The sequence below is a fragment of the Chlamydotis macqueenii genome, chromosome 20 (genome assembly GCF_036417535.1).
Source record: "Chlamydotis macqueenii isolate bChlMac1 chromosome 20, bChlMac1.mat, whole genome shotgun sequence".
NCBI lineage: Eukaryota > Metazoa > Chordata > Aves > Otidiformes > Otididae > Chlamydotis > Chlamydotis macqueenii.
In genome coordinates this window covers 5,588,206-5,604,266 of record NC_141575.1, presented here as the reverse complement: position 1 = coordinate 5,604,266, position 16,061 = coordinate 5,588,206, and the positions used below count along the sequence as shown (strand labels likewise).

Genomic DNA, 16,061 nt, shown 5'->3' with positions numbered 1-16,061 from the left:
AAACATCACTTTTAATCACAACGCACGAAATCTCCAAAGAGGCAGCATCACTCTTTAACGCCGTGTCTGGTGATGCGGATGGAGGCGGAGGGGCACGTCTCAACCCAGGCACGGGATAAAGGCATTCTTTGGGAAGGGAGAAGTCCATGCAAAGCCGACCCCAGTGTGAAATCTGAATTTCGTATTTACTGCTCAGCTGGGTCTGTTCAGTGCAGCAGGACCAATTAGCCAGGAGGTGACTATCAAATTGCGTGGATGCGTCCAGTCCACCAGGTAGAGGGAGGAGGAACCAGATTTACTTAACGCACTGGGAGACTAAGTCGGACACACAGCTAAGTCGACAAGGACGTAGGTGTTCCCTGAATGCGGTTTTTGGTGACTGAGAAGAAATCTTTCCTTGGAATTCCTTCGTGCAGCTAATTAAGACAACTGGGTCTGATTTCTTCGACCCATGCTGACATCAGTGAGAACTGTAAGTACTCAGCACCTGGAGACAAAGTGAATACCAGACACAGACACCCCTTCCGCTCCCACCCGCGGGACTGCCCCCAGTGCAGCGAAGCGGCAGCCGAGATGCGTGCAAGCGTTGGCGGCTCTTCGCCCAAGCTCACGTTTCTGTCCTCTTCTGCACGTATTGCCTAGGAGAAAGTACAGCCGAGTCCCAAAGGGCTGTGCCGGCAGAGCTGGAGTTGGGATCTGGATCCGTGTAAGAACACGGAGTTTCATACAGAGAGCGACTGTGCAAGTCAAAGTCTCCCTAGCTTCATCCTTTACAGTCCCAAAGCATGGATTTAGGCACCCTTTGGCTCGTGGACTTGGGTTGGATCCAGTCCCTTCGTTTGCAAGCTGCTGGTAATGCCGGGCTGCCTCCCTCGGAGATCGGCCCGTCGGAGAGCAGCTCTGGACGTCGCTGCGAGGAGGACGGGGGTCTCCCCTGGAAATGGGGGTACGGCTGCAGGGACCCAGGATCCTTGCTGGCTGGTTTGAGGCTGTCATGGAGCAGGGAGGGGATTAACTTCTGGGCGTGCCTTCCCCAGGCAGGTAGTGATGTTGGACCTGTTGCCGAAGCAGACAGTGTGGCTTTGGAGAAGTGAGGAAGGAGAATGTCTTGCTGGTAACGTCCTATGTGGAGAAATGAAGATGGCAATAGCAGCTAATCGGTGCCTCTCCAAGGGGAGAGCCTTTCGAGCAGCGTGTGTGCGGTTGTGAGACCTGTTCGGACCAGCTTAGGCTCCTACCTGGCACCCTGAGCTCTCCTCAGCCCCGGCTCTTGAGGCAGATTGTTATCGAGAGGAAGAAACATTACGGAGGAGCTGCGGAGGAAGGGGAAGTGATCTGCCTCAGGCCGTGCGCTGGAGCAAGAGCGCAGATCCGTCCTGCTCCCCGTCCTGCGCCCTGCCCTCCAGATGCCACCTCCGCTGCAGAACTTCCTCTGCCTGCAAACCGTGCCCCCCCCATCCAAACGGCTCCTCTGCGCCGCCTTCCTCTGCGGGAGCTCGTCTGGTTATCTCTGCAGCTCTGGACAAGGTCCCTGTTAAAACCTACAGGTTCCACCTCCGGCTCCAAATGCACCTTACTGGAGCATCTACTCACAAGCCTCGGGTGTTGCTCCGCTTGCACCTTCTTGCGTGCAGCCCTTGGCTACGTGGGTGTTTTTGTCGTAACCAGGCAGGTACAGAATCACCCGTGGTCCTGTCCGTACCCCATTCCTCACAGTCATGTAGACCATGAGGTCATTTGGAAGAAAATCATCAACGAACCCCAATGCGATTTGTAATCGAGGGAGGAGGAGTTGTTCACAGCTTTTGCTGCCCGTGTTTCTGTTGTTTTCAGATGTGGCTGTTCCTGAATTATGGACATCGCCGGGTAGACTCGGTGGATAAGATCTGCCCTTGCTTAAACCCATGCATCTCCAATGACTTCAGAAGGATCCTTTTCATATCCTGCTCTTCTTACAGCACCGTCATTTGGATTTCATGGGAAAACGGGGCAACGGAGCTTCACCCAACAACAGCCACTGCACGAGCCATTGGCTCTTACGCCACGAGAAGGTGAGACCACGTGGGCTACCTGGGCAAACACCCGCGTGTCCGAAAGAGAAACATGGTGGGACATCCCCTCCTCTTGATTTGTGTTGACTCCCAGGGCCCCAATTCCAGCTGTGAGGTTATCCCACGTTGTAATGCCAATGGGAGACTGAGATCACCAAGCGTAAGCAGCATGAGCTTTGCCTGCTACCCCTTCGGCGAAGCGGGGAGACGGCCTAGTAGCTCCCACCCATGAGACATCCTACCGCAGGTTTGTTATTTGCATTGCTTTGAAACTGAGATGATTTCCATGCTTCCTTCTTCCAGGTTTTAAAACCAGGAAGATTTTATTTTTCTCACGCTTCTTCCAATTTCATGTCCTTTCCATCCATCAGCCCGTGACACAGTGACAATCTACTCCTTGTTCCAAAACTTTCTCCCAGAAATTCTGTAGAAAGGACATTCTGCCTGGTGGTGGTGGTGGTGGTTTTTTTTTCTTTTTTTTTTCTTTTTTTTTTTTTTTTTTCCCAAACATAGCTTTAAGGCAAAAGTTTGGCAATGCAAAGCAAAGTCTACATAAGGCCGCATGACTTGGATTTGCAACTCAGAACCTTACAGCTAAAAAAAAAAAAAAAAAATCCTTATCTTAAATAGTCAACTTTTTTCTCCAGGAACTTGCTTCGTTCTCAACCAAAAAAAAAAAAAGAGACTCTTAAAATCCCAAATAAAATGTTCTTATTGTTCTGGGCAGTCTGGACAAGCTAATGAGCCTGAAGTTCAAACAGTAACTAAAGTAGGGAAGGAAAAAAAAAAAAGCTATCCGGGTAGACATCAGTGTTAGTTTCTTCCCTTAGGAATCCAGTGATGAGACAGACCCCGGTCAAAGGTCTCCTCTTTAGCTTTAGCACAGTGAAATCCGTCCCGATGGGAGAAGGTAGAATGGTTGCATTTGTTGAATGAATAAAAAGTGCATTTTGATTCTGCTCAGATTATACGCGTGTATTCTAATACCTAAGTGATTGTTTTGCTTCGTTGGTTTTTTGTTGTTTTTTTTTTTTTTTCTCTCTCCCTTTTGGTGCCGGGACGCCAGGTTTCTATTATCGGTGTTTCGGAGGTATCACCACGAGTGGTGGTCCGTCCTTTGGCCTCCACATGAGTACCTGAGCATCGTTGGCGTTGGGTTTGACAAGGGCACTGGGTGGTATTGGCTCATTCTTGCTAAGGACCTGGGGCTGCTCTTGAGCAGAGGGTTCCTGCAGCTTGGCACGCTGCCCCAAGGGTCTGCTGGGATTCACCTCGATGCCCAGCCTCATGCGCCATTTGATAGTCTGCAAGGTCACCATTTCGTTGGTAGCCGTGTTGGTTGCCACCAGCCAGGTGGTGAAGCTTTGATCCCGGTGAATGCTTGTGAGTTTGGCCACGTTGCTCTCGCTGACGGGCACGGCCCACGTCACGCTCGGGTAAAAGTTGTCGTTCATGCTGATGTTGAACTTGGATTCCTTCTTGGTGGGACCCACGATGGTGCAGGTTTCTGTCGTGTTCCCGTACCAGGGATAGTTCACTCCGTCTGAGTCACTGATGGCCTGGATTTTACCATCCAGGAGATCCGGAAGCTCCCAACTTGACCTGCCGTAATCAACAACAAATTATGGACAATGCATTAATAAATTAGCTTAGAACCATGCTGGACTTCAAGGAAGGAGAGAAGGAGCTGTGAATGATTCCCCCTTTAGCTTTTACTGGAATTTGTGCCTTTCACGCCATCCTGCCGAAAGAGCTCAGCCCTGCCGTTAAAACCGCGTCTGCAAATTTCCAGGACTGATCAGGTAAGTCTGTCCTGCCATTAAACACCGCTGAGGAACCCCCACCTGGCAGGGCCGGGGCTTTCCTCCCAGGGACCGGTGGTACCTGGAGCGGTCCAAACCACGTGGGTGTTTAAGGGCGCAGAGGGTAGGTGTCCAGGAACGCTCCAGGGCTGGAGAGAATCCAGTGCTGTAGCATCTCCTTGGCTGCCTGGGCACCGCTGAAGGCAGGGGCCGCGTTCAGGATCTCAGCTCTTGCGCTGGCGAGGGCAGGGCTCAGGGTTGAGTTTTTCTCTCAACAGCACAAAATCTCCCGTGTCAGCAGAACGGGCGAGCTCCGAGCCGGCCCTGGGGCCGAGGTCACAGAAGACCTAAGCGGTGGAATAAGATGGAGGACTCAACTGGACCATAAAGCTTCCCAATGCCCTATTTTGTTCTTTCTTTTCAGTCCCTACCTGCACACACCCATTTCCCTCTGGATAAGCCCCGGGCCCTCCCCGCTGCCTGCCTCCCCCGGCCCCGGGACGGACCCAGTTCAAAGGCTGCACGCCGGGCTCCGCGCTGGGAATGGCGTTACGGTAATCGGAGAAACCGAGCCCGGCCAGCCTGTAAAACCGCCTGAGCCCGTCGTCTGCGCGCCGCGCTTGCGAGATTGACAGAAAGGTCAGTCTTTCTAGCAGGAAAGCAAGTGCAAACGCTCCTCCGTCACCTTGGAATGCTGATGCACAACTGGGGTTTTTGGTTGTGGGGTTTTTTTTTTAATTAACTTACAATTTAATTTTTAAGACGATATTTGCCTATAGAAGCAAACTACTGGCAATGTCTGGGGTAGAGAAGGGTGAGATATTTGCAGAGTAAAGCCACTGGGATGGCATCACCATAGACCGCGTGCTCGGTGCGTGCCGGGTATTTTAAGGACGTTCTTGTAAAAACCTGTCTGGTCGAGGTGGTTCTAATTCACCCTCTCCCTCTTGCTTACGAGCCATCACCGCCCACAGCCAACGTCCCCGCGGCCGATGTCGCAGAAGGGGCTGTGCGGCAGCAGCTGGCTCCCAGCGTGGCATTTGCGCCTGACCCCGCCGCGGGGCTGGGACGCCAGCCTGGGCACCGGCCCCCCGAGCCCGGCGGCTCCCTGCTGCGGGCGGTGCCACGGGACAGGGTTTATCTTGGGAGGGAGACGGAGGGGACGTGCTGGGGCTCGCCAGGGTAAGCGTCCAAGTCTTTAAAAAGAGCCTGGTGCTGCGGCTTAAAATAGTCCCTCGAGTGAAGCGGGGGCTGCGGCCGGCTCTGAGGCAGCTTTGGGATGAGCGGCTCTTCTCCGCTGCCCAGGACTAACGTGACCGTCTCACAAGGCTGTTCTGTTAATTAGTTAATGAGCATGCAGTGCCTCCATGTTTGTAACCACTGGATTGTTCAGCAGTTAGCTGTAAATGTCTGGCTCTAGCTAAAAGATACCGTGGAGGATTTAAAGATCTCATTTATCTTTTTTTTTTTTTTTTTTTTTTTTCATGCAAGTGGGGGTCCTAGCAAAAAAAAACAACCTTCCCCTGTGCCACAGCAGGCATTGGGTGAAGGGCTGCATCACGCAGGAGGCGAGCGGTTTCAGGTGGGATGGCCTGGCAGGAATGCGGGAGGTTGAGGACAAGGCGGGACGCGGGATGCTCCGGGGGATGCAGGGATGCTCTGAGCAGTAGGACCAGGGGTGGCGGCAGCTGGAGGTTACGCAAGCACGACATCTCCCCGCGCAGATTTACAGGCTGCTGTCGGCTACGGCAGCCATTCTCTCCTCCCGAGCTCAGAGCCAGCAGGCAGAGGGAGTCCTTTCCCTGGAAGAAAATTTCCAGTGAAGGCAGCCAAAAGGATATCGCTGAGCAGTCCCCCCAGGACCCCCATCCGCCGGAGGGACGCTCGTACACTCTGCTCTCGGAACCGCGGCCACCCTGGCCCACCCCGTCCCCCGCTCTCTCCAGGGAGAGTGGAGAAGGGAAAGGCTGGGGGATGCTGGATGGACTCAGCGCTCGGAGGTCAAGTGAGCCGAGGTCGTGCTCCACAGCCCCTCGCCTCCTCCCCACCGCGCAGCCCGGCTCTGGAACACCGACTGTGGGCTCCTTCTGCCCCTTTCTGCAGGTGGCTCGGGTTTAATTTCCATTCAGACGGAGGCCGGTACTCAGCGTGGCTGTCACCCAGGGATGAGATGTGACAATTTCCTGGAGGTTTGCCCTGTGGTAGGCTGGTGCAGAGGGGCCAAACCGGGGCCTGAGATGCTACAAGAGGCTGATCCCCCCCCCCGGGGCTGCTCCAGCCTGCTCCGATCAGAGGCTGGTGGGTGAGCGGCAGAAGCATCAGGTAGAGGATGCTCAGAAACTGCAGATCAGCTACACTCTGCTTGTCCCCACCCTCATTCCCAGTAAGCGTATCTGACCCCAGACCAGTACAGAATTACAGGACCTTCTTGGGATTTGCCCAGGGTTTAAACGAGAGCAAAAAGGTGGAGCTGTGTCAGGGCCCAGGCAGGATGCTGCCTGCAGAGCCCAAGAAACCCTGCTGCAGAGCCAAGCGTGCACGCGAGCAGCGTGGCTGCGCTCGGGGTGGCTCAGAAGCGCACCCCGCTTCCGAAAAGGCGTGGGCAGGAAGGGGGAAGGAGAAACTGGCCTGTATTTTTTTTTCACAGAGCACGCTGCTCCTAATTGTAGTGAGTGTGGTTAACCCCAGGGTTTCAAAACCATCACGCCTTATCTGCACAGCTGAGTAATGAGAAGAAAAGCGAGGCCTTATGATGGTCCCGTCACTGGAGCAAAAGCAGAGGCTGCGCGGTGGTGGTTGCCTCTCGCCTGCTGCTACAGCAGAGCCTGTGTGCCAGCCAGGTTGGTAGCCCTCGCTTGCCCAGTATGTCCATGCTAAATAATGGGCCAACCACCGTCCCTTTGGATGATTTTTTGGAAAGAACACCATGGAATGATCTTTGGCTGCATCAGCATCTTCCTGTGGTGGTGTCGAGCCAAGGAAGGACCAGAAAGTGCCCAGTAAACACTTTGCTGTCAATAGCGGGGAGGAGGCATGAGAAGAAACCAACCTATCTGGTTCCATGGCTTCACTACAGCTGATCAGCTCTAAAATCGGTGGGTTCTGGCTTGTAATACTGACAAGCTCGCTTCTGCTGCTTCTGAAACCTTCAGAGTCAGTATGAGCACCAGCAGAGACTGGGGCTGCCAACAAACCTCTCTCACCCAATCTCGTCTTGCTACCAGGAGAAGGAACTTGGAGCTATTTCTTGTGGCACGACCACAGCCCTGCTGCTGGCAGCCAAGCAGCTTTATGTAGGTTTTAGCCTCCCAGTCCTCGTTCAGATGTGCTTCCCCCTATTCTGTCAGACGAAACAAGGCCCCCAGCTTATCCCGAGCCCTCCAGATGGCTGCCCCACGGCACAAACCGGAGCAGTGGCTTGCGCGGCAACAGCAAATCCCCGCAGCGCAGCCCCCAGCCCCGCGCATCCCGCAGCGACACGGGTAGATTCAGTCATCCTCTCCAGACAGGCATCCTCAGCCCCGGCTCCTCAAAGCCAGCTCCCGATCAGCCACAGGCCAGACGGACTTGTATAACCCTCCAGCACCCTTCCTCTCCGCCAGCTCCCCAAAAAGAGAAGCTCCGCTCAGGCGCAGGCCGTGCGTGGCGCAGGTACCGGCGCAACGCGTGGGCGCAGCGAGAAGCAGTCTCGGGTATTTCACATCCCCGCTCCTACCTGCCTCGCTGCGCCCATGCTGGTGACTGGCTGAAAGACAGAAAACCTGATATTCAGAGCCGCTTAATTTTAAATTGTCCTTTAACAGCGTCTCTCTCTCGCCCACTCCGGCAGGTCAAGCAATTCCAGCCAGGGTTACAGCGAAGAACAGGAAGGAAATTTAAGATGTTGTTCTCCAGCCGTGGGAGCCAGGCTGCTGTGGTCCCTTTTCCCCCAGCTGCGTGTTCCTGCCTCGCCGCTTGAACCGGCAGCGATGTTTGACGCGCGCTGGTTCAGGGAGTAAAACCGGCATTAAGAAAAAGGGACGGATTTCTGCTGGTTTAGCTGAGCAGGCTCAAGTCAGGCAGGACAACGTATTTACCTGGGCTGGGGCCACGCAGGGCAGCGAAGCCTTTCCCTCTAAACCCCTGGAGCGATATCCCAGTAAATTCCCATGGTGAACTGACCTCCCTTCTCCTCCCACGGAAAGCGTAACCTTTTTTGCTTTGGTGAACGGGTTCTTGATTGTGTTTTCCCTCCCGAGGACTGGGGGTTTATTCTCCTGACAAGTCCATTTCTCCAGTTCGTTGTGTCTCCGCTGCAGGGCACGGAAGATTTAATCTTGCGAGAGAGAGATGCCAAAGAACGTAAAGCGGTGATGTCATGCTGCCCAGCTGCCCCACCAGGTCCTCCTGGGAAGAAATCTCTACCTGAAACTTCTCCAGATCCTCGGCTGGCCGTATCCAAACTCTGATTTATTTCTCTCTCCGTTTTGCATATCTCCATCTGCACCGCTTCTTGCACATCTCCATGGAGATGAAGAAACAAGGCTGGATAACGCCATTCCGGCATCACCCAGCCGCTGCCATGGGTCCCACCCAGTGCCGCGCGACCGGGCGCAGAAACCAGCACCCACCCCAGGAGATCCCAGTGCGGACCTGGTCCAGCTGCTCCTGAGCGGGTCAGAGCTCTGCGGCCTGATCCTGATGGCTCCCGCTGCACAGCAGTGTCCTTCCCTAAGGACACGGGGTAAAACCCTGCTCAGGGGAGCAGAAATAGCAGTCACAGGGATGAACGGGAGTTTGCCCCAGTTCTGCACGGAGAGGGGGTCAGAGAGCACCTCCACATCCTCGCGCTGGGGGTTTTCACGTTCCCAGCAGCATCTACTGACTTGGGCGTAAAATAACGCCGGCATGTGTGTGTTATCTGAGCTTTATTTTCCTTTGCATTTCAAAATACTGCCTTTAGCCCCAAAATAGTCAGTGCCGCTTTAAACGCCTGTGTCTAAATCATCCCCTCCGCAGCTCACATCCCTACAGCAGCGTACGCACGGCTCCATCTGCTCCAGTATTTCTCAGCTGTTTCTGCCCTCAACATAATGGCCAGCTTAGAGACAGCTAACAACTTCGGAGCATAAAAGTGAAAAATTAATCCAAAGCCTGCTGTAAGTATTAACGCTCTGCTTGACCGACTGATTTTATTTTTTTATTTTTTTTAATTATTTGGAGTTTTCTGTTTCCCTGCCACCACAGTGATTTAAAATATATAGGTTGCAGTGGTCTCTTCATCATGGAAAGTTGGGACGAATACTCCGTTGGCGTAAATCAATGCAGCTCCCTGGGGGTCAGTGGGATTACGCTGGGTTACACCAGCTAAAGGCTTGGCCCATCCTTTCAGGCAGGTTTGTGTCCCGTCCCTCTCCGTGTAAAGGTCTTCCAAGAGCAGGTTTCAGTGCATTAAAAGAGGCCTTTCCTCCCAAACACCTTTATTTATAGCTTTCAGATGGCGACGGGTCTATAGAAAGAGAGTGGAGGAGCAGATCAATTCCTCCTTATGTTTGGGTAACTTTTTTTTATATATATAACAGTTAAATGTCAACGAACCTCCCAGGGAAAAATCTCTTTTTCCATGGTTTTCTGCCTAATAGCTCTCCTGCATAGCTGCAGTGTTCAGTCGTGACTGCCTGTTTACAGCACCTAGCTTGTAGGTACAACTTTTTTTTAATCTCAAAGCATTCCGGCAAGCGATGACCGTACCGAATCCTCATTTTAAACACAGGGAAACTCAGGTGCAGAGAAATAAAAGGAGGTGCGGAGGTTTGCAGCGGCACTAGCAGAATAAATAGACCCCTGCCCAGTCCAGTGGATGTGAGCTGTATTTATATACAGGGGGCTTTTCTGTTTTCCTTCGCAGCTGGTCACTAAAGACAGGATTTCTAAATGAGCCTGAGAATTATACATGCAAATCCCAAAGGCCTGGAACTGGGAACATCTGAGCAACAAATTGTCCTTGCTAAAGATGCTGTCGGAGCCAAAAAGCCTACAGATTTCAAGCCTGCGGTAAGTACTTTGAAAACGAAGATAAGCTGGTCTGCTCCTCACCCAGCATCGCCGCTGGCGTTCGCCAGGTGCCAGAGTTTGCTTCTCGAGGCACTTTCTGCTCGAGCAGAGAGGGAACGTGGGGACAGAAGGGGGAACGCTCCGTCACGGACGGTGTGCCCTTCCCTCTGATCCGCATCTTACAGCGCGTATCCGCCTTACGCCTGAGATGCTGAACCGTGTCCTCCTCTGGGCTTGCAGGCAGGAGGGAGGGAGGGAGGGCTGGGGCGTGCGTGCAGATGTTCAGGCCTTCAGGAAGGCACCGCATTAAGGCAGGGCTTGTCCTGCTCTCCAGCCCTGCTCCGTGTTCCCGTCCTCCCTCAGCCCTCCTCCTCGCTCCCCGTTTTTTAAGCCACCCAGGATGAGCCAGCGTCCCCCTGACACAGGGCAGCCGGGATGCTGACAGGCGGGTCGCTCAGACCTGACCTTCCCATCCCTTCTCCCTTGCCCTCGGCGACCGGGCGGCATCAGCGCCCGCAGCCACCAAGCCCTCTGCGCTCAGGTTTTGTCCCCGCGGGTGGACAGACGGATCCGTGCCGCGCCGGGGGCTGCCCGGCACCGTGAGTTGCAGAATTGCTGCTCCATGCAGGCGTTTGCAGATCAGGTGCCTTTGCAGGGGCTTTGGCTCGTAGTTAAATCAGCAACGGCGTTTGGTGAACAAACTGGTGTGGGGGGATGGAGGAGCGATGACTTTTCTCGGTAGGGAGGCGACGTTTTAATTTGACTCATTCCTGTCTCGCTATGACTGTCTGACCAGCAACACGGGGGTTTTGCTGTGCAAACAGCCCTGGATTCCCCTTACCTATCAGATATCCCTGCATATTCCCACTCTTAGGTTACCCGGAATGATGGTAATGTGAAATTGTCACCCTGCTCCAAGGTGATGCAAGGGGTTTAATTACCAGTGGGTTAAACCCATCTTGTTCTCTCCCTGCGGGGCTGCCTGCTACCGCGGGCAAAGCAGGCAGGATTCCCCCCGCGCCGTCGCAGCCTGCTCCCACAGCCCGTGGGCCACCGAGCTCCGAGCCACAGCCCGCTGCAGCCGCAGCACGGCGCGCTGGGCACGGCAGCGTGCCGCCGCTGTCAGCCCCCGGGGTTTCACCCCAAAAAGGGATGGGGAGAGACGCAGATGAGAGGAGCTGGCGGGCAGGGGAACCCCCGGTGTAAAATGCCTACCGAAACTGGGGTCCCTGCTGCAGCAGGGCTGGCTCGGGGTCTCCGGCGCTGCCCAAAAGCTGTTGTGAGATACAGCACTGCTTTTGGGTTCCTACCCCAACAAGAGGGTTTTGGTTAGGGCCTGGGTGCGTTCCCGTTAGCAGGAACACCTGCTCCTTTAAAAGGGCAAGGACGAGCTCTCCTGTAGTTTAAATACATAAGAAAGTCCTGCTAAGATTCAGAAGAGCTGGGTTTTAAGATAAAACCAAACGGATTATAATTTTTGGCTTAATCCAGTAATTCCCAACCAGGCCATGGTCTTCCCGCTAGGAACACACGCCCGCTCTTGGAAATACTTACATGCCCTGTTCCCCGTAGTGATTGTAAAATTCCATGTGGCTGCAAGCCTGGATCCAGCCGACGATCCAGGTCTCCTTCTTGGGAAGAGGGGGCACCAACACTTGGGCGGAGGCTCGGAAGTGAGGGGTCCGGTAGCGCAGGACCACGCTGGAGGACTCGTCGATGCTGGTGGGAATGGGATCGATGGAGGCTTTGACTTCGATCACTGAAATACTTTCCCGGAAAACTTTGGATTTGCAGCTAATACTCTGAATACAGCCCATGGCATACCCCGAGTACAGTCCGACGCAGCTCCGAGGGTACTCCAGCAATCCTGGGGAATATTAGGCATTGAAATTATCTGGTGCTAGATCAATTACAGATCTTCTTGGTTTGTAATCTCAAAACCGATATCCATAGGATAGAAAATTCATCACGTAAAGCCTTAATTGGAGTAGCTGTCTTACAAGTACTGCTCCTATTTTGAGGTTAGCCGCACTTCAGAAGCAAAAGGGCCTTCAAATTTTTTTTTTTTGCCCCCTTTTAATGACCCTTTAAATCTCTCGTTCAAACAGTCTTTGGGTTAAAAAAAAAAAGAGGTCTCTTGAGTTCAATAAATAACGGTGGTGTTCTTAGCTGATATATTTAGTCCTTCCTTTCCTCAGATGCGGTCTGTCATTCCCCGTCAAACATAGGACTAGCCGGTATTTCCCTTTATTCTTTGGATGAAAAGCAGAATGTTGATAGACACATCTATATAAATAATGAAATAGGTTTTAGCCCCAGCTTGTCACAACCGGTGTGGATTTCCACTTCCTGACTTGCAGTTGTTCAGAACTTCCTTTCGCACAAAATTACAATAATAACCGAAAAGCAAACAACGGGTGGAAAATGCAAAAAGTAGCCAAATCTCCGATTTTAGAGGCTCCTCCGCCAGCGACGTCGGGGGCTTTGGGGGAATTTTTTTTTTTCTTTCTTTTTTTCTTCTCCTTAGAAATAGCCGAAACCATACGGAATAACCGGCGGTCCCGGTCACGCAGGCGGCTGCGGGGGCTGCGCAGCGGGGCGGGAGGCGGCCGCCAGCCCCCCCCCCGCTCCCCGCCCGGGGCCCGCTCAGCGCCGCGGAATCGCCACCCGTGACATCCCCACGCACCGGCCCGGGGGACGCCGGCCCCGCGGCTCCCCTTCCTCCTCCTCCTCGGCGAGCGGGTCTCGGCGGGGGTGTCCGACCTTCCTCCTCCTCCTCCTCCTCCTCCCGCTGCTGCTGCCGCGGTTCAGCCGGCGGGGCTCACGGGCGGGCGGCGGGGCTGCCCCGCACACGCGTGGGTCCCAGCATCCCGCGGCGGGGGAGCGGCGCCGAGCACCGGCCGGGCTCCTCCGCGCTGCGCGGGGGCGGGGGGTGGTGGTGGGGGGGAGGCTCCTTCTCTCGCTGTTTTTCTTTTTTTTTTTTTTTTTTTTTTTTTTTCCTCCTTCGCCTCTGTGCTAGATGCCCGGGGAGGTGAGAGGAGCAGGATCGGTGCCTCCGCCTCCCGCTTGCCGCAAGCTTCCTCTCCCGCAATATATTCATGCATACGGGGACGGTGCCGGCCCCGCGTCTCAGCCTCGCCGGTGAAAAAAAGGGGTGCGGGGGGGTTCCCGCACCGGTCTCAGCCGCAGCATCAAAAAGGCAACGGGGTCAAACTTCGGGGAAAAAAAAAAACCAAAACCCACCAAAACCCCCCTCGGCGGTTGCCGTTTCCGTGCCCCCGGGCAGGGTCGGTGGGAGCGGCTCCCCCCCGCCGCGGGTGCCGGCCCCCCCCGCCTCCCTGTCCTCCCTCCTTCGCCCAGTCCCATCCCTCCCCCTCTATTTCGCTTTTAAACTGCAGCTGTTGAAGCTAAACCTCCCTTGCAAAAAACAGCATTTCCTCCCACATGGCCGTGAATTGTGGGTAATGTAGTTTTTTTAACCATCCTTTTTTTCCTTTTTTTTTTTTTTTTAATTAACAGCAGTGACTTTTCTCTTGGTTTTTCACATTAAGATTTTTCTTCCGTCGGCTGGAGCTTGGCTGGTACATTCAGTAAAGGATGGTCTCCTCTTTTTCTTGCAAAAACCTGTCACCCTGGGCTGGATGGGCTGTGATTCGAGCAACTGGAAACGCCAAGCGCTCCGCAGCAGCCAAGGGAGCGAGAAGCAGCTGGAATAGATGGAGCACTGGCTCGTGGGACAGTCGTAAACTTCTATTACAGACACTTTTAGGAGTAGCTGGCTGGTCCTGCTGACCATCTGAAGATCTGAATTTCAAGAGCCGAGCAGCAGGTGAGGCGTGCGTCCCGCTTTTTGGTCACAGCCGCTGTACACCGAGCATCGCACAGAGCTCCGTGCCCTCCGAGACTCGGTTCTAGATAGGAAACCTGGGGCACCAAGAGGTAAAAATTGCTTTACCAGTGCCACTTTGCGGTGTGGTACAGCAGCACAGAGCTCAGTAAACGTCTTTTAGCCCTTCCCGCCCCGCGTTCGCAGCGGGCTCGATCAGCTCAGGTGGTACCCGGTGTTTGCCGACGCGGCGCGCTTGCCGTCTGCCCTCCGGCAGGTAGGAGAGACCGGAGCTACTGGGTGATCCCGACAAGTTAATGCTACAGGACAAGGAGAGGCAGATTTTCTCCTTTCCACTCACAGCAGGTGGAAAAAACACAGTATATCATTAAGTTTTATTTCTGCACATTCCTCAAAGCATCAGCTAAGTATTTATTTTAAACTTCCCAGCCTCTGCGAAGGGCACAGTTATAGTTGCTAGCCCGGCAACAGATACAAAACCTGAGAACACACTCAAAGCAAGCAACTTACTATCACGTAGTACAAGAATGAATGAAACGAGCATTTCCAAAGCAAATATCCAGTTGCTTCAGCAGCCTCCAGAAGGTGCTGAAATACTTTGACATTTCCAAGACTCTTTCACACTTTTCAAACAAGCTTGTCACAGTTTCTCAGAGCACTGAGTCTGGTGAAGCCGCGTGTTCTGCGACTCCAGTTTCGCTGCGGCTTTAGCCAGGTCTGGCTTCAACTTGGCTGTCTCCGGTCTTCCGGTCAACTAGGAAATTCCGTTATCTATTCTAACTCAGTCAGCTTTTCGTCCTCAGCTGGAGTTTTCTTTGGGTTTTGGTCATGCCTGTCTCCGTTGTGCTGCTGTAATTAAGGCGTTAGCACGTTCCACCTCAGAGCGCCTGCGCTAAGCCGTGCGCAGAACGGTTCCCATGCCCGAGAGCGCGGTGCTCGTCCGTGGAATTGCTGGAGATGCGAGGCCAAGCTGCGATAAGTGAGAATTCGGAGTGTCTGGTGATGCTGTGCGTTGCCTTTCCTTCTGCTGCTCGTTTGAGGCACCCGCCCATGTCTCATCATAGCACGGCCATGCTCCATTCTTGCTATCGCTCCCCCCGGCATCACGGCCTGCGCTGTGCCCCCGTGGCCTTCCAGCGCGTTTTCCAGGTTTGCTGAAAGGCAGGGTCTCCCCTTCACCATCGGAGCAGCGGCAAACAAAACCAGCGCACCAGAGGTTACGCCGTGCTGTGCAAGCGGGCCCGACTGGCCCTGCTGCCTGCGCTGTACCTACTGCAGGATGTTGTATTTTATTTTGGCCAAGTTTTCTTTTTTTCCTAGCAGAATGCCACCCAGGAACGCTGCAGGTTTGCTCGCAAGCACTGCGGCTGCAAGCGCTGCTTCTCGGCCAGCTGTTGTCAGCGGTCGGGGTGCGCCAACGCTGCCAGGGAATTGCGGCGGAAGGGGACGTTGCCGTCCCTCCCATCCCACCCCCGTCTCCAGCACGGTCTGCGTGGCCATGCTGACCGCTGAGGCTGTGCGTGGCCACCTCCACGTGGGGAATTGTGGCAAGCAGCCCTCAGGCCTGGGGACTGGATTTGTCCGTCTGGATATCTGTCCGTCCGGGCGTTCTCCAAGACACTCGATGACCGGTGTGGATCGGGTGTCAGGCCTGGAATAGCCCTGGCCAGAGCAGGGAGCCTGTCTACAGCTTTAGTGAGGATATTTATAACCCCCTGGTGTTGTGGCTGTTCTGCGAGCAGAGCGCGTCACCTCTCAGCTGCGTCCCGTCCTCTGGGCGTGCAGCGGGACAGGGCTCCGCACGGCCCCAGGGCAGGGACTGCGGATGTTCCCCCCCGGGCTCAGTTTCTCCAGCTGGGGCCAGTGGTGACAGCCCAGCCGGCTGCAGGAGAGACCAAATCGCTTTCCTTTCCCGCTGCACTTTTGACAGAAGTTGGCTGGCACTGCCTGCATCCCGTGCGGCACTTCCTCCTCCATCCCCTTCCCGTTGGGCACTTGTGCTGGGGTGCGAGGCTGGATTCCCACGGGCAGCTCTGTGTGTAAGACAGAGAAATTCCCCCCATCAGTGTCAGCAGAACAGACAGGCACCGCATTAAATTAACTTCCAGGGCTTTCAAGGTATTTTTTTTTCCCCAGTGACAACTCCTGAGGAGCAGCTCAGCATCCATGGCATGGGGGGACAGGAGGGACAGAGGAGTCTCCCTGTTTCTGCAGGTTCCTGGCCAGCAGCGCTTTCACCCTCTGCTCACAGACGTTGGCAAGGAGCCCCACGCAGCAGCAGCCCTGCACGGAGCAGGAAAAAGCGGGAGGGAGGTGACAGCCATAGCC

The 16,061-nt window shown here is 54.5% G+C and overlaps 1 protein-coding gene across 1 annotated transcript; it reads right to left on the bottom strand.

Annotated features, from left to right (window-relative positions):
• Positions 1-1,007: 1,007 nt before the first annotated feature.
• On the bottom strand, positions 1,008-13,232 carry FAM78A (family with sequence similarity 78 member A). The gene is made up of 3 exons (XM_086763769.1): positions 12,573-13,232; positions 11,441-11,753; positions 1,008-3,653 (listed from the first exon to the last, which is right to left on the bottom strand). The coding sequence occupies exons 2-3, from the start codon at positions 11,701-11,703 to the stop codon at positions 3,125-3,127; spliced, it is 792 nt and encodes a 263-aa protein (XP_086619895.1). The 5' UTR covers positions 11,704-11,753; positions 12,573-13,232; the 3' UTR covers positions 1,008-3,124.
• Positions 13,233-16,061: the final 2,829 nt, after the last annotated feature.